This window comes from Magnolia sinica, chromosome 12 (genome assembly GCF_029962835.1).
Source record: "Magnolia sinica isolate HGM2019 chromosome 12, MsV1, whole genome shotgun sequence".
Classification (NCBI taxonomy): Eukaryota; Viridiplantae; Streptophyta; class Magnoliopsida; order Magnoliales; family Magnoliaceae; genus Magnolia; species Magnolia sinica.
The window spans coordinates 66,661,103-66,683,959 of record NC_080584.1 but is presented as its reverse complement, the minus strand read 5'-3'; the positions used below and the strand labels follow the sequence as shown (position 1 = coordinate 66,683,959).

General features: G+C 36.8%; 1 protein-coding gene and 2 long non-coding RNA genes across 4 annotated transcripts; 1 reads left to right on the top strand and 2 right to left on the bottom strand.

Annotated features, from left to right (window-relative positions):
- Nucleotides 1–9,241: 9,241 nt before the first annotated feature.
- LOC131220590 (uncharacterized) lies at nucleotides 9,242–9,776 on the bottom strand. Its single transcript, XR_009158713.1, has 3 exons — nucleotides 9,554–9,776; nucleotides 9,389–9,421; nucleotides 9,242–9,268 (listed from the first exon to the last, which is right to left on the bottom strand). It is a non-coding gene; the product is annotated as an uncharacterized LOC131220590 (long non-coding RNA).
- Nucleotides 9,777–17,229: 7,453 nt separating this feature from the next.
- LOC131220589 (uncharacterized) lies at nucleotides 17,230–17,843 on the bottom strand. The gene is made up of 2 exons (XR_009158712.1): nucleotides 17,559–17,843; nucleotides 17,230–17,430 (listed from the first exon to the last, which is right to left on the bottom strand). It is a non-coding gene; the product is annotated as an uncharacterized LOC131220589 (long non-coding RNA).
- Nucleotides 17,844–19,175: 1,332 nt separating this feature from the next.
- Nucleotides 19,176–20,322, top strand: LOC131220588 (peroxisomal nicotinamide adenine dinucleotide carrier-like). Of its 2 annotated transcripts, XR_009158711.1 has the most exons (4): nucleotides 19,176–19,330; nucleotides 19,432–19,500; nucleotides 20,061–20,182; nucleotides 20,282–20,322. XR_009158711.1 is itself a non-coding variant. In XM_058215419.1 (3 exons), exons 1-3 carry the CDS (start codon nucleotides 19,190–19,192, stop codon nucleotides 20,091–20,093), a joined length of 243 nt encoding a protein of 80 aa, XP_058071402.1. In that variant the 5' UTR covers nucleotides 19,176–19,189; the 3' UTR covers nucleotides 20,094–20,272. The 2 variants fall into 2 exon arrangements, 1 of the variants encoding a protein (XP_058071402.1); XM_058215419.1 differs by lacking the exon at nucleotides 20,282–20,322 and having other exon boundaries at nucleotides 20,061–20,272.
- The last annotated feature ends 2,535 nt before the right edge of the window (nucleotides 20,323–22,857 follow it).

Below are 22,857 nucleotides of genomic sequence, written 5' to 3'. Positions count from 1 at the left end.
GAGGGAGCATTCACCTTCCCAGGCTTTGCTGATAAGCTGCTTGAAGGAGTCATGCAAGGTCCACATTCTCAGGAAATGGAAGGGCTTGATTTTTGGCTGAATCTGGTCTGGGAGGGATAGCAGAAGCGGAGCGTGATCTGAATTGTTTCTCGGCAGATGCTCCACTCTAAAGTTGGAAAAAGCCGTCAGCCATCTGTTGTTGAAGAGCACTCGATCAAGTCTACCCCAGATACACACACTGCCCGAACAGTTGTTGCACTAGGTAAAACGGTTGCCGATGAATCCAGTGTCCTGCGGAGAAGAATTCTGCACTGCATCCATAAAATCAGCCATGCTAGTTGCGTCTGGACTTCTGCATCCCAATCTCTCTTCTATATTTATAACCGCATTAAAATCACCTCCCACGGCCCACAGTGAAGTGATGTTCCTGCTAAGAATAGCCAACTCAGCCCAAAGGGCCCTTCGTTGTAATTTACAGAAGCTCGCACAGATAATAGAAATGATGATCGGCTCAGAAGAGGACTGCAATGCCAAAGCAAAAGAAATCATTTGGTTAGAAGAGCAGATAACCGAAACATTAAGGTTTTGCGAGAAGAAAACCCAGACTTTCCCCCCTCCTCTCCATTCACTACCAAAAAAATGAGCAATGGCTACGGACTATAGAGGTCTATAGCTACGGCTTTAATCTATAGCTAAATAGCTACTTATTTAATCCATAGCTAAAATAGACTTAATCTGTAGCTAAAACATACCTCCCAATAGGACCTTATTAGAGGCTGACGATGCTTAAGGGGCTCCATGGGGCCCATTGCAATATATTTGTTCTATCTAATCGGTCCATAAATTTTGAAATATTATTTCTGTGCATGACCCCAAAAATTAGAAAGATCAAAAGTCTAAGTGGACCACACCATGAGAAAGAATGAAAAATAAATTTATATCGTTAATATGTGGTGTGGTCCACTTAAATCTTATATCTGACTCATTCTTTTCATAAACCCTAAAAATGAGTTGTTAAAATGAATGGACGGAGTGGATAATTAACATACACAACGGTGGGCCCCAAAAGTCCTAAAATAAATCACCCCTAAAATCCCGTCTGTGCACCTCTCCCTCTCACCTCTCTTGCGCACCCTATTTCACAAAAGCAAATACCCTCTCTCTCTTTCTCTCTCTCGCCCGCCCACGATTCACCCTCCCTCGCCCTCCTCTCTCTCTCTCTCTCTCTCTCTCTCTCTCTCTCTCTCTCTCTCGCACTCTGCCCTCTCTCGATCTCTCGCGCTCCCTCACTATCTCTGTCTCTCAGCTCCATTTCCCTCTCTGTTTCCCAACCTCTCTGTCTCCCAACCTCTCTGTCTCTCGCTAGGGTTTTCAAAACCCCCTTTCGCTGCAAGAAGGAGAAGAAGAAGGAGAAGGAGGAGAAGGAGAAGAAGAACGGTTAATCTCTCTCTCTCTCTCTCTCTCTCTCTCTCTCTCTCTCTCTCTCTCTCTCTCTCTGTTTAGGATCTTTTGATGGATGGCTGATACTAATGGATAAGATAACTAATGGGTGTTTTCTCTTGAATATAACATCCAATGAATGTATCAGTCTCCCCTGTCAAGCTTATGTTTGGAACTCAAACAATCATCGAGATTTTGTTTGGAACTCGGCTGAGCATCACTATGTGGAGCATTTTTGGGAGAGCTGCCTCGGAATAGATGCTAAAGCCATTTTATCTTCGGACCCTACTTTAGGTGATTGTATGATTGTGATTACCTGTTCAAGGAATACATTTGCCTTTTGTAAAGTGGGATATGCAGCATGGATAGCCTTGGAAAGAAATCCTGATGAATTTCACTACATATCTGATATCACACTCTATAATGGGCGCTTACTTATAACAAGATATATCTTTGTACTCAGTATTTATGAATTGGATCTCAGTCCTAACTCTGCAAAATGGAAGCCGCTTCTCCTCCCTGAATTAATAGAATTTCCTCGCAATGTTGATGTGAGGCATGTGCGTGGAATCTATCTAGTGGAATCATGCGGGGAGTTGTTAATTGTTTTAAGGTTATACTACTATTTTCCTGAATATATGCATCGTACTAGATATATGACAACATTCCACCTTTTAAAGATGGACACAAATGGTTCCGGTTGGATCAAGGTAGAAAGTTTGGGTGATTTAATGCTTTTCTTAGGCTACAGGATTGTCGGGCTTCAAACGGAATTGTATTTATTTTACAAAGGATATTTTTATTTGTAATCATGAATCGAGTGTGTTTGACTTAGAGGATGGTAGTATCTGGCCATTTCCTTCAAGCATTCCTTCAGGCATTTACTACCTGACTCAGTTTAAACCAATCTGGGTAACACCATATCCACCAATGGAATAGTTTTTACGTATATTTTTACTTTTTCTTTTAATGATAGTTGTTTTTACATTCAAATAATTTATTTATATATTAGATAGACATAGCAGATTATATTCAATTGTTAATAGCTTGATTTGAAGATTTTCATTAATCAAGTTCTCATACTATATTATTATGTTAGGGAACGATCAGATGCATTTCAATGTACGTGAGTTCTGTACATGTTCATTGTATGGGACCCACCATTATATGCTTGTGTCATCACCTGTTAAACTCACAACAAATGACAGTGAGGAGATCCTGCACAAGAGGAATTATATGATACATTGGCCACATATTTTCATCAATTCTTCAATTCTCATACTGTCATACATCAATTGTTTGGTAGTTAGGACCATTGGTCCCAGTGTGGATGGAGTACCCCAAAAAGGGAAAAAATGTCATGAATTAGAAGATTCCAAGCAATCAATATTAGGAAGCTTTTCAAGTTGAATGCAGACCATTGTTGTGTTTCTATTCCGAACTACATGTCTTAATACCACAAATAAAAGATGTTAAGATGTTCTATTTAGGAGATATCTGATGCATGATCAATACATGGTGGGACACAATAGATCAATGGCCTGCATTATCAACGATGGGGATCCCTGACCTGATATCTAAATTGATAACAGTTTGGATAATCTCAATCAAAGCAGTTTCAATTTGGATAATCTCAATTAGAGCAATCTCTCTCTCTCTCTCTCTCTCTCTCTCTCTCTCTCTCTGAGATGGATCAAAATATGGTTTCGATCTTTTCTATAGATTTGTTGTCTCTTGTTCTGAGTTAAATTTTCTATTTTTCATCTTTCTTTCGACGACATTATATCGTCACGGGATTCAACGCATATGGCACGGGGCCAGTAAATTCCGAATCCTTGCCGGGTTAAGATGCTTACACAATGTGGATCTGATGGCTTACAGACACCATCTTGTATGTGGATTCTTCGTCTCTCAAGTTCCCATATGCTCATGAGCAGGACATGTATAATTCTTCATCTGAAAATGCACATCATTTTGAGTTGGTTTAGTTACATTACGTTCCCATATGTGAATCCATTCATGTTTTATAAGTGAAGAGCGATTTGTAAAAAGAATCTCGGCTGCAAGGACAGTGAAGCTGTCCATCACCACTTATATCATTTTTGTTATCTTTATGTTTCTCCATCTTTTGCTTGTTTTTTGGGGTATTTAAGTTGAATGTCTTTCTTCCTTTAGAGAATGTTGGATCAGGCTGAAGTTGTGGAGAAATCTTTAACATTAACACTACACAAATCTGTCACTGGGGAGAAATCTTTATGTTTCTCCATCTTTAACTCAATGTTTTTTGTAAGCTCAATTCACCTTGTCAATGAAAATTTGAGAATCCTTTTTGAAAAAAAAAAAAAAAACACACTACACAAATCTGTCACTGGGGATCCAATATGTACATTATGTCTATGTCTTTTCTTTAATGCTAGTCCAAATCCCCTTCATAATCAATTGTTCTTGTTCTTGATGGAACTTCTGTTTTTATTTCTCTATCCTCTAGCCTTTACTTATCCAGGTCAGGTTGTTCTATAATGGTTGTGTTGTGAAGGGTACCTTGCTTGTCAATAAAAAGGTACAAGTATTTTCATTTTCAATTTCAATTTTTTTCCCATCAATTTTTAGGTGAAACTTCTAAAGATAATATGAGATTTTGGTTAAGACCATTATTAACACTTGCTTGATTGGTGTGGTGCTTCTCATTTAGTAGTACTAACTTTGTTGGCAAATGTGTTATGGAGATTTTAGATTTTTATTTATTTAACTTTCAACATGAGTCCATGCCTGTTTGATTGGTGGGAAAAAAAGGAAATAGAAAATAGAATGTAAAAGTTATCCAATAATGATTTCCATGACTGCAATTGAAAATGTATTCCCATGGATTCCATTAATGCCACCACATTTATGGGCACCTCAACATGCACCATATGTATGGCCATTGCTTTTTGTTTATTGTTTTTTCCTTCTCAGCATGCACCTCATTTCAAGTGATTTCTCACACCATGTATAGTTTCAAGTTTGTCACTTAATTTATGGCTCATTCTCTGGTGGTAGACACTAGTGTATTCAAGTCAGATTTCACAATGAAATGCATCAAATGGTCCAATGAACGTGTCATACTTTGTATGCTATTAATAAAATGGGTCATATGACTGATTTTCATGAAGGTAGACACCTGTGCATTCAAGTCATAATTCACAATGATATGCATCTAATGGTCCACCAAACATGTCATGCTTATGTTGTGCTTTGTATGCTATTAATAATGTGGTAAGAAGAAACTTTAGGTGACTACTCTCGTCAATCACCTGAGAAACAAATATTTCACAAAAAGACAGACCACAGAAGTCTAACTTCTGTCATTCCACACCCAATCAATAACCCAATTTCCACCACCACTGGTCACCACCATCCATGTCACCATCATGAATAATCATCATCATACTTCATCAAGCACATTCTTGGTATGAACACATCACCATCCATGTCATGCCTCATGAAACAACATCGACATCTCAATGCTCCCTCACCTCTTACTCCCCTACAAACAACAAAATCACCCTTCTCACCATCCTTCATTCCATTCCATTATCTCACATCCAACCATTCAATTCATGTGACTGACCCAAAACCCATTTTTCATTGATTTCTCGTAGCAGCCCAACTCACCCAACTCTCTCTTCTTCAAATGAAATTGTGAAAAGTCCTAAGGTGGGTAGAAGACTAGTTCTCCCTTCCATGTGAACTCCTTTCCCCCATTACTTTCCATTAATGCACTATTGCACTTTCAACTTCTCATTCTTTCTGCTTCTTCTTTTCTTTTTTACTTCTTGAATAACTTTTTGTATGAATGCTTGAAAAGGAAGGGCTATGGTCTTTTATTCCTCTGTCTGATTCTTTTCATTTTTGATTTTTTAAACTACTTCTGAAGGATTCCTCATGTCTCCTAAGCAACCTGGTTTTGCACTTTGCTGTCTGGGAATTTGATCTGTTTTGGGTTCCAATCTTTTGATTTCTCTACCTTTAAAGAACCTTGATTTCGATCTCTATTGCATAGAGCTTTGATGGGTATTTCTTGTTATCTTATGGGATTGTGTTTTTGAGACCTATTTTTGTGATTTTGTGGTTTTTAGCTTCTTCACTTTTCTAATCATTGCAAATACCTGATTTTTTTCTATTTTCTCCTTTAATTTTGATGGGTATTTCTTGTTTTGAGGTAGGAGTAGGACCTGCATTTTTTGTTGAGGAAGCCTCACTTGTTTCGACGGCATCAGGCGAAACTTTGGAGGTTTTGTTAGCATCTTCACCTTCGACCATAAAATTTGGCTCCACTATTGCTACATTTGTCCCTGTCGCAGCCAATATTTGGATTCTTGATTTATTATGTACATCATTGGTGTTGTACTTCTGGAATAAGCTTATTGAGATTGGCCGAAGTAGCAGTAACCTTTGTGGAGGGAATGCGGGTTTTGTGTATTTTCCGAAAAGCTTGCATTTTCTTAGTCTATTATCTTTCCTTGAGGTGAAGGTAGATGTAGGGAAGAGATATGTTCCCAACTGAACAAGGAATTATAGGCGTCATGTTGAATATAATTGCGCACGTTAAGAGTTCTAGTTTACAACTATATATACCTCATTCTTCATTAACATGTTAAATTATGTGGGAATGTAAGAAGAGAAAGAGGGTTTCTTTCCTTTTTGTTTTTCCAAAGGAAGGGAAGACTCTCTCACTCTCTCTCCCTTACATCATAGTTAAAGGAAATGAAAGGTGGGGCTTTAAATCCTTATCCCATATTAGAGTTTTATTTTTATCTTTTGCTTCTTAATGGAACTTCTGTTTTTGTTTCTCTATCCTCTAGCCTTTACTTATCTAGGTCAAGTTGTTCTACAATGGTTGTGCTGTGAACGGTACCTTGCTTGTCAATAAAAAGGTACAAATATTTTCATTTTCATTTTCATTTTTTTGATTGATTTTTAGGTGAAACTTCTAAAGATAATGTGAGATTTTGGTTAAGACCATTATTAACACTTGCCTGATTGGTGTGGTGCTTCTCATTTAGTAGTACTAACTTTATTGGCAAATGTGTTATGGAGATTTTAGATTTTTATTTATTTGACTTTCAACATGACTTTCAACATGAGCTGTGAAGATTGCCATTGAGACTGCCGTGGAAGATGTAAATGCAGATCCCGGCATTCTTGGTGGGACAGAGCTGAAAGCAAAGATGCAGGACTCTAATTGCAGCGGGTTTCTTGGAATTGTTGAAGGTAATTGCTTTCTTGTATCTTGTTTTAAGATACTATGTGTGTTGAATATAATTTAATGAATAGTATCAACTATATAAATCCTTGAATTGGTGCAATTTGGTAATGGATCCATGCTAATTAGTGGCCCACCTCTTAAATGATATCTGGCCCAAAAATTGCACTGATTAGAAGCTCATAACCATCTGTCCATCGCCTGTTTTGAAATGTTAAGAAAAGTTTAGAGAAACCAACTACAAAACTGGTCTATAGATTAAATGGCTGAAAATATCCAATCACTGTAACTTTTGACCATTGGTCATCACGAGGTGGCCATTAGGATTGATTAACACATTTGCTAATCTTATAGACAGTGACGTTGATCCGAACGTCATCCAGTCTCATATCTTTTGTTTGTTCACTGATCTACTAGAAAATAGGGCAAAGGCTACGGATAAAAACCGTAGCTAAAAGTCTATGGCTACGGTTAAAATCCGTAGCACGACCGTAGCCATTGGTGCTGTAGCCATAGGTCAAAAAGCTATGGCTACGGATAAAATCCGTAGCCATAGATATAGTGGATACGGATTAAATCCGTAGCCGTTGCTTCTGTAGCACTAAAGTATTTACAACTACGGATTATATCTGTAGCTAAAAGCTGAACAAGAATCGTAGCAATAGGCTGAAATTAGCAACAGCTACGGTTTTCAGATACAAGGCTACGGTTAATAGCCATAACTAATGAAACTATAGGTACGAATTAGATCCGTAGCAATATTGTCCATAGTTTAAAACTACTTACAGTTACGGATTTTATCTATAGCTAAAAGTAGAATGAGAACCGTAGCAAAAAGCCGAATTTAGCAAGAGCTATGGTTTTCAACAAAGGGCTACGGTTAATAGCCGTAGCTAATGCTCACTGTTAAGAAAATATTTAATTATAATCATTCATTCAATTACCACCTGCATAATCATTTATTCATTCGATTACAATCATTCATTCAATAATGAATCAATTACAATCCTTCATTCATTCAATTATAATCATTCATTCAATAATGAATCAATTACAATTCTTCATTCAATCAATTACAATTCTTCATTCAATCAATTACAATTACAACAGTCTAGTTAAAGTTTTCAAAACAAACTTAATCAAACTGTTACACAACATTAAGTTCCACAAATAATACAAAGTCACAACGCAAGATTTGGGTATGACTTTTGCTTGGCTGATGAACAACTACAGCTTGTTCGGTTGTCTGAAAGCATCTGCAGAGAAGAAGAACTCGGCATTAGCTATAATTTATAGTGGAGTACATCATGAAAAACATATTACACATAAGACAACAAAATAGAACAAATGAACAACAAAACTAAAATACACCATTTCCATTTCTTGGAAGAAGAGGGAAAGTAGGAAACCACCATGCCACATCATGAAAAACTAACGCAAAGAACAAGGCATAACCCAAAGAACCTTAAAAGCTGACTGGATGAATGGACTTGTTTGTGCTGGAACCAAGCACGGAAACAATTATCTTTGTGATTCACAATACAAAACAAATATAATTCTAAATATGAAACAAATAAAAAAATAAATTAGAGAACTCTAGGAAAATAGGTACACACCAAATAGATGGGCTGACATTTCCAATAAATGTTTTTTTTTTGAATTTCCACCAAGAGCATCCTGTAATCAAAGACTTGTATTGAGGAACAATCAATTATAAGCAAATTGGACCATAAGCTCATTTTATGAGGAAAATATAGGCTTATATTGTAAATCATGAGATATATTGTCATAATCACATCATCCACAAACTCAAGGGATATATTTACCAGTAAAGTATTTCTGCAGAGGTAGCTTTCAAGCATAACAACTTTTGCAAGATGTGATGATTGATATATGTGGGATACAAGTAACTCAAATTAATCTAAGAGTTAGCAATTTTGTTATTCCAAGTTGTAGAGCTTCCAAGATCCTATAGTATGAGCATGGCTCAAATATATGACATGTGACTTATAGTTAGGAAGATATATGGGCAGCCTAATTGTAGGAACAACAAACCTACATGCCTTCAATGTTGTTGATACCAACACCAATATCAGCCTCTTGAATCATGCCAAACAGCTCCAATCCAGTGAATATGCACCAGCTGATGCATACTCGATTTCATTCTCATTCTGGGATACATCTAAAGATGTCTTCAAATACAATACATAAATGCAGGTGAGAGTACTGGGATATTAACATACAATACACAAATGCAAGTAAGTAATGGTGGATTTTACTACATTACAAGCACAGAGAAATACCCTATAATGAGAATTTCAAACTTTAGATGTTCCAAAACTCAAAAGTCGGGACTCATACAAACATAAACACAACCTGAGATGTTCTAAGATGGCTTAAGACTTTTTAACATCTGATTTAAGATAGACTATTACTCACAATTTCTGTACCAATGAAAATAAGTGTAGCATAGGGTGCAGTTGGTTGCACCAAACATCATGAAATTTGGTTTATACCATTGAAAACTAACCTTCCACTTTAATCTTGCTAACTACTCATATCCAATCGTATCATGGCTGCCACCTACAACAATGTCAGCAAAAAAATGAAATTAACTATATAGTTAAAAGAACCGTTGTAATATAGAACTCTCTCTGGCCATTAAAAAAAGACCATATTTATTTTTTTTTTAAAAATCCATACCGTTTCTGCCTAGATTTTTGCATTTTCCACCACCTGCATAAACATAATAAAGACGAGATCCAAAATGAAGCTCAAGCTAAACCATCAGGAACCCAAATTCCTCAATTTAAAAATGACGAATAGAGTCACGGTAATTACAAAGTAGATTGCAACTCAAGCCAACACCTGAAAATCTATAAACCCCTTGATGGGGTCTACTCCAATGGCTTTCAAAACCTAGCCAAATGAACATGAAAACCAAGCCATCAACAAGCTCGTCTGTCCTTCTACACCATACTGAAAACAAAGACCATAGCAGCACAAATTGCAATTCAAAATTCAGTATGGTGTGTTGTATAGAAAGTGGCTAAAAGATAATGACAGTGCACTCGTTGTGTTGTAGTGGATATATCCTCACAAAAAACCATGCATACATTAATTTCCAACTATCGAAAGAGAAGTTGGTTTTTCAAACTATCACCAATGAATATTTTCTCCTAACAGTCCCAGCCGTACATGTGTCGCTAGCAAACCTGAAAACACAATTTTATTCTCTTAGTACTAAAAAGAAAAGAAAGATAAAAAAAAAGAAATGTGAATATCCAGCAAAGGATTATAATCTTGTCAAAACAATAAAACTCAAATCTTTGCTAGTGCATTTTTCTACTCTAAGACGAGCATGGTCTTTGACGAGCATGGGATGAACTCATTTTCAGGCCTTTGATGAAAAGGGCCTTAACATTTCCTTCACAAGTCTATGATCTTTTATTCTGTCTATGAACAATAACGTGTACAAGCTCAGTGGGGCATCAGAGACATGAAGATATGCTTAACATAGATTGCAGCCCATGGATTATGGTGAATTTCAGTTCTCTTAGTTGTAGTTTTTTTTTTTCAAGTTACTCATAAGTCCACAAAATTTGCGATTACTCTTCTACCTTTGTATAAGCTAACTACCTCACGTAGAGACACCCCAACAACAACTAGGATCTGAGAGATATCAATAGACAAACATTTGATACTCCAACACATTAAAAACCAGGCTTCTCAAGAGCATTCATCTCTTATCAAAGTAATCTTAAAAACTCTTTGAGTTGCTCGGTCAGAAAATATGTAGGTTGAGTTGAATGGGGCCCAAGTACTAAAAAATTATGGAAAACAAACTATAACATATTCTTGTAAACTAACTGTAAAGAGATAACATTCCTTTCTGTTGTCCCAAATGTAAACAGTGTAATTCTTTTAAATCAAATAACTATTGTACTTAAATTTTGTAACCACATCTCAGTAAGTTCAAAATGTGTGTAAACCAAGGATCAGAGCAAGATCGTACCTACAATAAGTTCAAAACCCAGTATACTATCGAACAGGTTGCCGTGTAATGCTGCATCAAACAGGTCAAGCTACTGATCGGTTTGGTCATGTTCTAACAAACACAATACAGGAAAATCTACCGCACTTGAACATGAAAATGAGGCATAGTAGAGCTCTCACTTTGGCAATCTGTAGTGCAAGGAATGCAATCCAGACAGAGACAAAAAGGATGAGGTCATTCCAGTAAACATTCTTAAGAATTGGGACTTGGGATGGTTACAAGAAATTACTCCAACAGCTTAGATAAATGGGAATACAACTAACAACATAAACTCACCTTTGCATCTCCAGATGCCCTAGTCTCTTTTTTAGTACCATTTCTTAGACCACCAGGGAGAGGCTTGTACTCCACCTCTTCATTGCCAGTGCCTATTTCAAAAGGGAAAAGGAATTATAAGTCTCAAAAAAAAAAAAAAAAAAACAAAATCCCATTTTCCACAGAATAAAATTCCAAACTCTGCTTACAGCTGGAAATACAGAGTTCTGAAGAGCTCTTTTTGCCTGAATCTCCTATAGTTCGGTTGGAAAAAACAAAGATTTTTAGCTACAAAACTTCAAAATAGAGAAATTCAAGAAAGTAATCTCATCTATGACTTCTCATTTCCCATTGCTGCATACAACCAAAAGAGTAAGACCAATATTAAAATCAATATAAAGAAGGCTAAGAAGCTGTCCTCATTGGTAGGCAGATTTGCGGCAATTAAAAAGCTCATAAAGAAGGCTGGGAAGTGTTCTGCATGCTTACTTTGAATAAATGCTACCTGTTCTGGAAGCCATGTGTCGAGTGTAGCAGATCGTACCTACAGCACATAGCCAATACTTTCATTTTTAGACCTAGCAGGGATATAAAGCTAACCAGTAAATAGCTGTGTACAAAAGGGATGTGTACACAACTTACCTTCATAGGCTTTCAATTTTGGAACAGTGATTTGTTTGGGGCTGCAAATTCCTGTAACCATATCAAATTTCAGGATCTTCAATAAACAGCGTAACTAGCAAAAAATAAATAAATCTCACGAGCCTGCCCCATGTATAAAAACATATTCTCAGGTCTGAGGGCCATAGACACTTCTGTCTGAAAGCCATCATTAGTGACAGATTCGTTTTGCTACAAATATATATAAGCCATCATTAGTGACAAGTTCTCAATCAGGTAGCTACACATTCCATTGAATTTCAAGTTTATAGGCTATGACAGATTCGTTTACAAACACTGATGCAGAGATTGGTGCCATGTCCTTTTCTTTTCTTTTCTTTTTTATTTTTTGCCATTTTTGATTTCATGAAAAACGGAACCCAGATTCAGATAGCAATGAACTGAACACAACATTATTCATGCAGTGCTCATACCAGGATCATGATATGATGATACCAATGCCTTGAGAATATTACTAATATCCATGGCAATAATTACATAAAAGAAAAAAGCAAAAGGAAAAACACTCATTCCATATATATGTATATGTGTGTCATCATCATAGCTGTCTCAGCTATTTCGGGTCAGCTTCTTAAGAATGCTGAGTTGCCCATTTGACACCAACCGTCCAAATTTACCTAGGCTTGGGACCTGTTAGTGTGTGTCACAAAGAACACACACATGAACACACACACACAGAAGAAGGGAGGGAGGGAAGGAGGGAGAGAGAGAGAGAGAGAGAGAGAGAGAGAGAGAGAGAGAGAGAGATGACTCTTACGGGAGTTCAAATCTAGCATTTGCATGATCATGAATGTGATATTTACACCAGCCACAGCAAATGGATACTCCCAAGTAGCTCGCTTTCCACTGTGCTTGTTCAATAGCCTCTGAAAAGATATCTAAGACAGTAAAAAAGAAACAAGCATTTGTTCAGAAAGATAACTAAGACAGTACAAAAGAAACAAGCATTTGTTCAAACAGAAAGATAAATATTTTTTAAACTTAACAACATTTTTTAAGATTGGCAATGGAATGATTAAGTTGATTACCCCATCAGATGTAGAAATGATAGAATGCATATTTGGTGTGGAGTCTGTACTTTCTATTTTAACAGTTACATGTATATCTGCACCACAGCTCGCAGACACTATATCTGCACCACAGTTACATGTATATTTCTTATTGTCATCTCTCAAAATTCTCCATCCACTAAAATAAAATCCTCAAACATTTCATGAAAATTGAAGATAGAAAGGAAAATTGAAAACACTAAACCTTAAGCGCCAACTCCTTGAGATCACAGGACGTTGCCTGGTTAACCATGATTTCCCTCATTTTTCTGTGAATCTGTCTGATTTGGCTTGACTGGGCATAACAGGTTCGCTTAACCTGGTTAGGGCGCCTCTTGGTGAATCCAATGCAAAGCATTCTCAGGGTGTAGTTGTCTGTCGTCTTCAAATGTACATGCGCGTTGATCAAGGTTTGCCACTTACGGACCAGCGATCTTAATTTGTCGGTTGTAAAATCCTATACGACTGATCCTCATCAGCCTGAAGGTCAGCCAAGGAACACTTAAACACTCGGTGTTTGAGACCTTCATTCTGCAAGTTACAGATATTAAAATAAATGTGAGGCTTGTGACTCTAAACAGACATTAAAAATGCTGTAATAATGTCTTCATACTGCACTTTTAGCAGCAAATATTCAGCATACAATTTGCTCCTTAGATTTCCACCATTGGAAACTCATTTTCTAACTTTAAATAGTATCATTTTCATTACGGCCAAGTAGGATACAGGTCCCCTGCAAAGCCCCAAATCTATACTTACATTCTGTTTGATGAAAATAAAGTATAATGGATTAATTTAAAATGAAACATTTTATATCAATACAAAAAAAAAGGTCTTTTAAGGGAAAGATATGAGCATTGCCTCAAACCATGTTGCAATCACTACAGTTGGGACTCAAAGAAAGCATTATGATATGATTGGAGTTCCAGTAAATGTTTGTTGGTTCAACACATAACATGCTTGGCTTCACCAATTTCCCTGCACCAATTGTAAGATTTTTGATTTTCTTAAATTACCAAACAAAAAAAAAAAATCTGAAAAATATATAAATGGAAAATTAAAAGCTCATCAATCATCCATTTCCCATCAACATGCACCTATACGGTAATCTCATGTCATGATATTGGTAATTGAGAACACGTATATGGATGCAAATCATGACAGTGTTCGGGGATTCTCGTCTTTCCTTTTTGCTCTCTCAGGGTGGAAAAGCTAAATTAGCAACAAACCTGAATATTAGGTGCAAAGCCACCTTCATCACCAACATTCATTGCATCTTGGCCATATTTTTTCTTAATCATAGCCTGAAGGAGAAGTGGGAATCAAAGTTTGTAGCTGAGACATAAATGGACAATTTTTTAAGTTGTTAAGCAAAATAAAAGCTTGCCCTCAAATGGTGATATACTTCGACACCCATCTTCATGGCTTCCTTGAAAGTGGATGCCCCAACAGGAAGGATCATAAACTCCTATAAAATAAAAATAAATGAGGAACAACCATGATACCTTCTGCTTGCACCGGCCCCACTCATTAACTGTTCCATCAGGTTGTTGTACCATGAAGTTATCAATGCCAGTTTGCTCGGTTGGGTCCTATAAAGATAACATAAGCATCAACAGGCTCAACATCAATACCAGAACAACACATTTCAAGAGTGAAATGCTAATTTCTAAATGCAGGCACCAGAAACAAGCTCACCTTCAACAGATTACATGTAGCCTTATAAACATCAGGCGACTGCAAGTGGAAAGTTAAATGCATTGTAACTTCAAGAGAAAGAATAGAGTATGGACAGAAAGAATAGAGAAAGTGTAGTTACTTGAGAGAAGAAAAAAAAAATGAGATTTCAAAGAAGCTAAAACACCAAAGAGTTCTGAAATACTCAACTAAAATGCTAGTCCGAAATTGTTCATTATTGTTATCAATGCACAATGAAAAAAGATCATCTATTAGCATCCATACGAGCACAACAAGTTACCCAAGGCAGAAGTTCCTTCGTTGCCATGAAAAGAGATTTTTGAAGACTTAAAACCCAGATGATGCACCCAAAATGTTATTTAAAACTTTAAATTAACATAATAGTTTTTGTTTTATTTCAGCCAATTCCAGCAAAACTTTTTGTGCCCGAACCTGAAGTGGAACTAAAATTCAAAAGCTCCTATTCCAATATTCTTTTCAAACATTTTGGCTAGAACCAACATAGATTTCTGCTGTTGACTTTTTTTGGTTGATTCCCGTTCTCAGAGCAAGAACTTTCAGATGCATTTAGGGGCATTTTAGGTAAATAACACTCCCCATCCACCTTAACCATTCAACAAGGATTAAAACAGGATGGAATTCTCTCTTTACGCATAGGGGAGGGTTTTCTACCTTTTTCTGGAACCAAATCTGCAAGCAGAGATGGCTTTTCCTTCCATTTTCTCTAGCAAGTCATTCTTGGAAGGACAAAGGTACTAAAATTCTACAAACACTTGACTTTGCTATAAACAATCTTTAGAGGTAACATCACTAAAATTCTGCAACCATTTGACTTTGCTGTAATGCAATCCTTTGAGTAACAAACACTCTTTAAAGTTTGTAGTATCTTATTAAAAAACCATGTTGAACATTAGATTTCATATTTATTCTATTTACATGGGTTTCGATTTCTCAAAACCATTAAAATGACCAAATAGAATTTTCAAAAACAGAGTGCCAACATCAATGAAAATACAGCTTCTAACAAGAACTTCATTTCCATCAATGAGAATATTCCATAAGTTCTCAAGACATAAAAAAGCATCGTTAAACCAACGTGGAAGTCAAAAGATGAAAGGTTGTGCTTGAGAGAGATCCATAAGCCATGATATTAGAATGGTTAAGAAAAAAAAATTGAAATGATGAAACAGAAATTCCAATTCACTAGCCCAAAAGTGGTAGCCCAGATATGTTGAATCAAGCACTACTGTGTAATTAGCGTGAAACAAGCACTACTGTTGCATCAAGCACTACTGTGTAACTACTGGGAAATGAGAAGCTTAGACCTTTGTAGGAAATTGCTGAGTACAACCTGGTATAAATGCACCGAGTAGTGCTATAGCAAAATATTATTCTGCCAAAAGAGCCACAAGACTAGGTTATTACCTTAGCAGTATGACTTCCATGGGAAGTTGAAGCCTCAATGTCCTTGTCAGACAATTTCAACAGTAGCTCGTTGATATTAAAATACTGAAGCAAAGAAGGATCCTCCTCGCCAATAATAGGAGACAGTCAAGGATGTGGTTCCAACAATGAATCACACCCTATCCCAGCCTCAGTTGTGCAGTTTGTCATGACCATATTTTGGCCATCTGTCGAACCAGGTGAAGGAGAACTAGAGCCAGCAAGAGGAAGAGATAATGAAGAATTGTTTGCGCATCATCATCCCAATCTTCTTCTCTAAATGGTTCTCCATGCTGTTCACCATTTTTCGGGCCTGGTCTACTATTTTTAAAAATTTTGCAGAGCACAAATGCATCCTGCAAAAAGAAAAGAGAAAAATACACCCAACTCAGTTTGGGAACAAACAAAATTGGTCATGTTGGGGTTTCTTGTACACATGTTTAAAATGGGTTATGGTTCTATATAGTACAAGAAGTTTCCTCTATAGCACAAATGAACAGTGGTTAACATTCAACTAACAAATATGGTTACAAAAAGGAGCATTTAAATGCATATACAAAGCTTCTTTCTGATGTTTGAGATCAACCACAAACAACTTACATTAATACATATGTGCATGCACATACATACTCGCTATGCAATACACATACATAAAATCAAAAGTGTCGCTTTACGGGTTCATGAGACATCCATGTATGTGTGTTTCAGCAATTTACATATTTGACCACAACCTAACAAAATCTGAACCACTACAAATGTACAATAGTTTAAAGCCTTCATTTTGATCGAAATCACTCATTCATTGAAATTTTACCTGTCAGAAGCTAAAAGTAAAGCAAGGAAAATTAACAAAATTTGTAGGCAGACAAGAACTCTGACCATCTTTTTTTTAAAAAAAACAAAGTGAGTTATGCTCATAAATAAACTTTATGGTCTATATATTCCTTTCTGGGAAAAAAAAAATCTCATCATCATTCCTAACTGCAAACCTGACAACAATGGATTCGTTAACCTGGGTTTCAGTGGGGATATCAAGTTATATATTCTTCTCAATTTCAATCCTGGTTTTCTTTTTATATATTTAGACTGGAGTATAAAACAGGACTGGTGTTTTTGTATTTAGACTTGGAGTATAAGCAGGACTTGTTGTTAATGTTGTTGTTGTTGTTGTTGTTATTCTTATTATAATATTTTGTTTGGCATGTCATATTGTTAGGATTCATGATCGAAATAATGGCATAAGCTTGATGGCAGCTGCCAACCAGATGCAACCCCTCTCCTTTATCTAGGCTGGCAACCAGATGCAACCAGAAAGTCTTCATTGGTTTGATTAATTCCATTATGTAAGTACTAAAACATCCTAAGCACTTCAAGAACAACTTATCACCAAACCAATGAAAATTACACAATTTATAAACAAAGATCAAAGAGCACTTCTAACAGGTCCCTAATAATCTGATCAAATACTTTCTTCATGGTCGCAACGGATGAAATGAACTGTCCTCTTCAAGAGCAAGTCCCCTGAAACTCTTTTTATAGCAAAGAAACCTGCAGATCCTCACCTGAATGGAGGACGTCTACATTTAAGAAAGCATCAAATAAATGAAAACTGCTTGCAAGAATCTAACAAAAGCATGATCTCTAGGAATCACACAGGTAAAAGACTAAGAGAAGAAGGAAAGACATGTACCCACGGTGGACAAATGCCTTGTGGAACTATGGACGAACTTGATAGACCAAATACTATGTAGATATAGCAGCATGTTAATAGCTACTGACATCACCTTCTGAAGTAATGACACTGCTGGAGCTCGGTTCTTCATCTTTACTCACCAAATCCGACATCTGCTCAAATTTGTCACCATCTCTGATCCGCCTGGGTTACAGATTCGGCATCAACTCAGACCTATCATCTCCGCTCATCGAAACCCACCACCGTCCCCTCATTGAAAACTGAAAACCCATCTCTCCTTAGTCGCAATCACTGAAAACCTCTGTCCTCATCTAACCTTCAACCATAGATGTCGCCCATTGCAATCTAATCAGGCCGAATCCACCCTCATTGTAGTCCCCACAAACCCATCAGGTCAGGCCATCACCCAAATCTGACAGCCCCCAAAATCCTTTCTGCGTCCACCATTAGAACCCCCTTGAACCTCTGCCACTGTCTCTTCTCTATTGGAATCATCACATGCAAACCCGGAGAGCGAGGGAATGAGAAAGGGAGGGGGAGAGCGAGGGAATGAGAAAGGGGTTTTGACGGGCGTGAGATTGAGATTGAGAGAGATAGAGAAGAGCGGTGAGGGGGAGAGAGAGAGAGAGAGAGAGAGAGAGAGAGAGAGGGACGGACGTGAGAGGGAATAGGGTTGAGTGGAGGGAAATGTACATTTCGTGAGAGGGGGAAAAGGGAATAGGGTTGAGTGGAGGGAAATGTACATTTCGTGAGAGGGGGAAAAGAAAAAGGTAGCGCAGCTTTTTGCATTTCGCCTGCTACGATTCTACTACGGTTTTTAACCGTAGCTAAAAGCTCATATGACCATAGCCATTGTACAATCCGTAATATCCACTCCATCATTCACATTTCACAGGATCTGGACGGACGGCCTTGTTATGGGCTTTGTGGAGTCCATCTTGATGCAATCAATATATCCACTCTGTCCATTAATTTTGTAATTTTTTTAATAGGGAGTGAACCTAACATCTAAGCAAATTGAAGGTCTAATTGAACCACACCATCGATCAATGGATTAATCTCCACTCTTTCCTACCGTGTGGTCCACTTGAGCTTTCGATCTACTTCCTTTTTTGGGTTCTTGCCCTAAAATACTCTTAAAAAACGGATAGGCATATTAGATGGAGAATACACATTTTAATGGGCCTTGTAGAGTCCCTTATGGGGTATCCAAGGTTATATGTAGGTCTGGCAGAGTTGGCCTATAGCTACGGTTTAGACAGTATTAGCTACGGTTTTAAGCCGTAGCAAACTAGCTATGGTTTATAGCCGTAGCTAAAAACCCGAATAGTTCGTAGCCTTTGGTCATTTTTTTGGTAGTGTCAATTGACGCTTTCCTTTATTTCATTTATAGTTTTAAATTTTCGTAGTCTGCTAATCTTGATTAGATAGTCTGATTCTCATGCTTTGGTTTGACAAATTTTATAATCTGATAAGACTTCACATTGTTAATTTGGTTTTGAGTCAAGGAGGTAACTTGATATTTTACTTTGAGACAGGTCAGTCATCATCCTATGATTGTTGCATGCCACCGTGAAGGTAGATGATGGAAATTTACTTTGAGATAGGCCTTGTATAATGTTATACTGATGCTCAATCGGAGGATTTTTGGTTGTTCGCAGGTAAGCAACCCTTCCATACAATTCATGCTATATGAGACCATGCTGAAGCAGCTGAAGGAAAGATGCACCTTGAGTAAGAAAGCCATAAAAGGAGTGACTGCGTTGGAGGTAGACCAATGACCTCGTGTTTTGCATCTCCTGTTGTTGCCGTTGCAATGCTTTTACATTCATTTTGGTGTTTTCACATTCTATGGCGCTTCTTTGGTTAGGTATTTCTTCTTGGAGCTGTTGCTAAACTTGGGGCGACTATTGTGACTTATCCCCTGCTTGTTGTGAAGGTAACTGATTTTGCCTTGTCTTTCAGCCATTTACCACATGATGCAACTTTTTTCATGTGTTTGTCTTTTTAGTTTTAAATTTTTTCTGCTTGCTTCAATGATAATATGAGGATGTATTTATGTGGTATGAGCAGTTTTCTTGTAATGGTTGTAATTGTTTTGCTCCTACCATTGGTGGAATCTATTTCTTCTCTCTCTCTCTCTCTCTCTCTCTCTCTCTCTCTCTCTCTCTTGTGTGTGTTCTTTCTAGGGGATATGTGTTTCATTTTTATGCTAGAAATTTTTGCAAGGAATGCGATGTTTCAAAATATTGAGTACTCCAGCTGAAGTTTGATTGCATTTTAAAATTTTTGTGCTTGGATGGGAGTGGATGTTTGTGGAGGATTATGCGTGTTGATAAGATGTCTTGTTTTGTCAAGTTGTTGTACTTATTCTTTTGTGATGTTTTTTTTTTTTCTCTTTTTCTTTCTTGCAAAAGTGCATCATTCCCTCTGCTAATTTCGTAGTTCTTTGTATTTTGTTAGTGTGTTTTAACATCTTAATCAATGCTTGTGATGCAGATTTCTTCCTATCGTGGTTTTGCTGGAATATGACTTTCTTTTGAACTTTCCTTGACGTGTTGAGCAACTACTACTGCATGCTTAATTTCTTTAACCATTATGCAATACATGAGCTGTGTTAAGTGAGTTGTCTACACATCTAAACACCATCTTAAGGAACTTAGATTTTGCTATTGTCTACACATTCAATTTGTGGCTATAACATATTATGTTTTGACCAGGAAATGGAACTAGCTAGCCATGATATCTCTATGGGCAATGTAAGTCATTTTACCTCTTCTCATGATATGTCATTTTATAATTGGTTCCTTATCCTGAAACTTATGATATTAGTTTTAAGGAAATCGTTAATTTACAAGTTTGACTATATTGAATGAGATTGTCGAGCTTGTGGCCTTGGTTGCAATTTTGAATTTCAAATGTATGTCTCGAGAACTTTGAAATTTCAGATTACCTCTTTGTTTCTATGGATTGGTAATGCAAAATGTATGTCCATTGTAATTTTGCAATTTCATTTTATTGCTTGCAGGTTCTTTGCAATGTCTGCTACTCTTGCCAGTCGAGATGTGGTATGTATTATCATTGGTCATCCTGCATTATCCTATCTTCTTTTTCTGCCATGGTGCCATTTCATTTTAAATTGCATAACCGAAAATTTTCAACTCGTGGTTTAGATCTTCATTATTTGTATTTTAACATGCTAAGGAAAATTGTCATTGCCATTTTCCTTAGGACTATTGCTTAATTCCAGAGTCACCCTTTTATCTGGAAGGACCTTTTGTTAACTCCACCAATGCAACTCCTTGCATTGCCGGTCCCAAGCCCTGGTAAAGGAGGAGGGAGAAGGGCTTTAGAATGAGATCGTTAACTATGGAAGAGATCCTGAAAATGCAGTATCTCTGGTTTTATGGTTTTACTTGTATATTCATGTATTGATTACTCAAGCATGACGGTTATGCGCATTCTTTCAGGTGGATGTTGCATGTGAGAGGATTAGAGCTGCATATTTCAGATTCAAGCATCTAGTACGTCTCTTGTCAAGAATGCACATGTGTAGTTCATCAAACAATACATTATGTGATATTGTGTGCATGATATCTATGTTATAATTACAGTTATCTATAATAATAATAATTTGTTCATTATAGTGTATTCACAATAGTTATCATTGTAGTTACAGTTATTCATTATATGATAGGTTTTCAGGTGAGATGAACGATTTTCAAAACAAAACAGTCTGTAGTTTTAAGAAGCGATTTTCAGGATGTATGTGTGTTTCAGGGGTCATTTACACCTTGAAAGCATATAATGGAAGGTAAGGAAAACCCTCGAGTTCCCTTCTTTGAATCATGAAAAGGTATTTGTACTGAATCCTATACATTGGCAATATTAGGCATGCTCATGAGCAAAATATGCATAATTCTGTAAAAATTGATGGAGCAGACCCGGATGTGCGTTGAAGCTATCTGGATATTGAGCAGGGGTCCCTCGAAGGTGGGAACCACTGTTATGACCATGATGAAGCTGTTTATTTCCTATGGATAACATTAGAGTGGCTTGACCATTTGGATAGGCCATGTTTATGTATTTGGACGCCATTAATGGAGCAGACCCGGATGCGCGTCGGAGCTATCTGGATGAGTAGGGGTCCCTGGAAGGTGGGAACCGTTGTTAAGACCATAATGAAGCTGTCCCTTTCCTATGGACAACATTAGAAGGGCCTGTCCAATTGGAGCAGGTCGTGTTTATATCTATATTTGCAGGGACCAAACCCTTACCCTATAACCTAAATCTATTCTCAAATCCCAAAACCTATAACTACAATCTAAACCTTAACCTAAACCTATAACCTAAACTCAATTCCCTAAACTTTAACCTACAACCTAATCTAAACCTATACTTATAACCTACACCTATTCTCAAATCCTAAAACCTATAACATAAACCTTAACCTAAACTTATAACCTATAACCTATAACATGAACCTATAACCTAAACCCAATTCCCTAAACCTTAACCTATAACCTAACCTAAACCTATACTTATAACCTAAACCTATAACCTACAACATTAACCTTACCCTATAACCTAAACTTATACTTATAACCTAAACCTAAACTTCTAACCTTAACCTAAACCTATTCTCAAATCCTAAAACCTATACTTATAACCTAGACCTTAACCTAAACTTATAACCTTAACCTAAACTTATAACCTTAACCTATAACCTATAACCTAAACCTATACTTATAACCTTAACCTAAACTTCTAACCTTAACCTAAACTTATTCTCAAATCCCAAAACCTATACTTATAACCTAAACCTAAACCTTAACTTATAATCTTAACCTAAACTTATAACCTTAACCTAAACATATAACCTATAACCTAAACTTATAACTTATAACCTAACCTTAGCCTAAACCTAAAACCTAAACCTTAACCTATAACCTAAAACCTAAACCTAAACCTAAAACCTAAATGTATTCTCAAATCCCTAAACCTAAACCTACACCTAATCCTAATCTTAACTCCCTAACTTAAACCTAGACCTAAACTTAAAAACCCAAACCTAAACCCCATCCCGAACCTGAACCCGATTTCTTAATCCTAAACCTTAACCTATTCTCAATTCCCTAAACCTATAGCTTATAATCTAAACCTAAACCTTAACCTAAACCTGTAACCTTAACCTAAATCAAAATCTATGACCTAAAACCTTAACTTATAACTTATAACCTAAACTTATAACTTATAACCTAACCTTAACCTAAACCTAAAACCTAAACCTTAACCT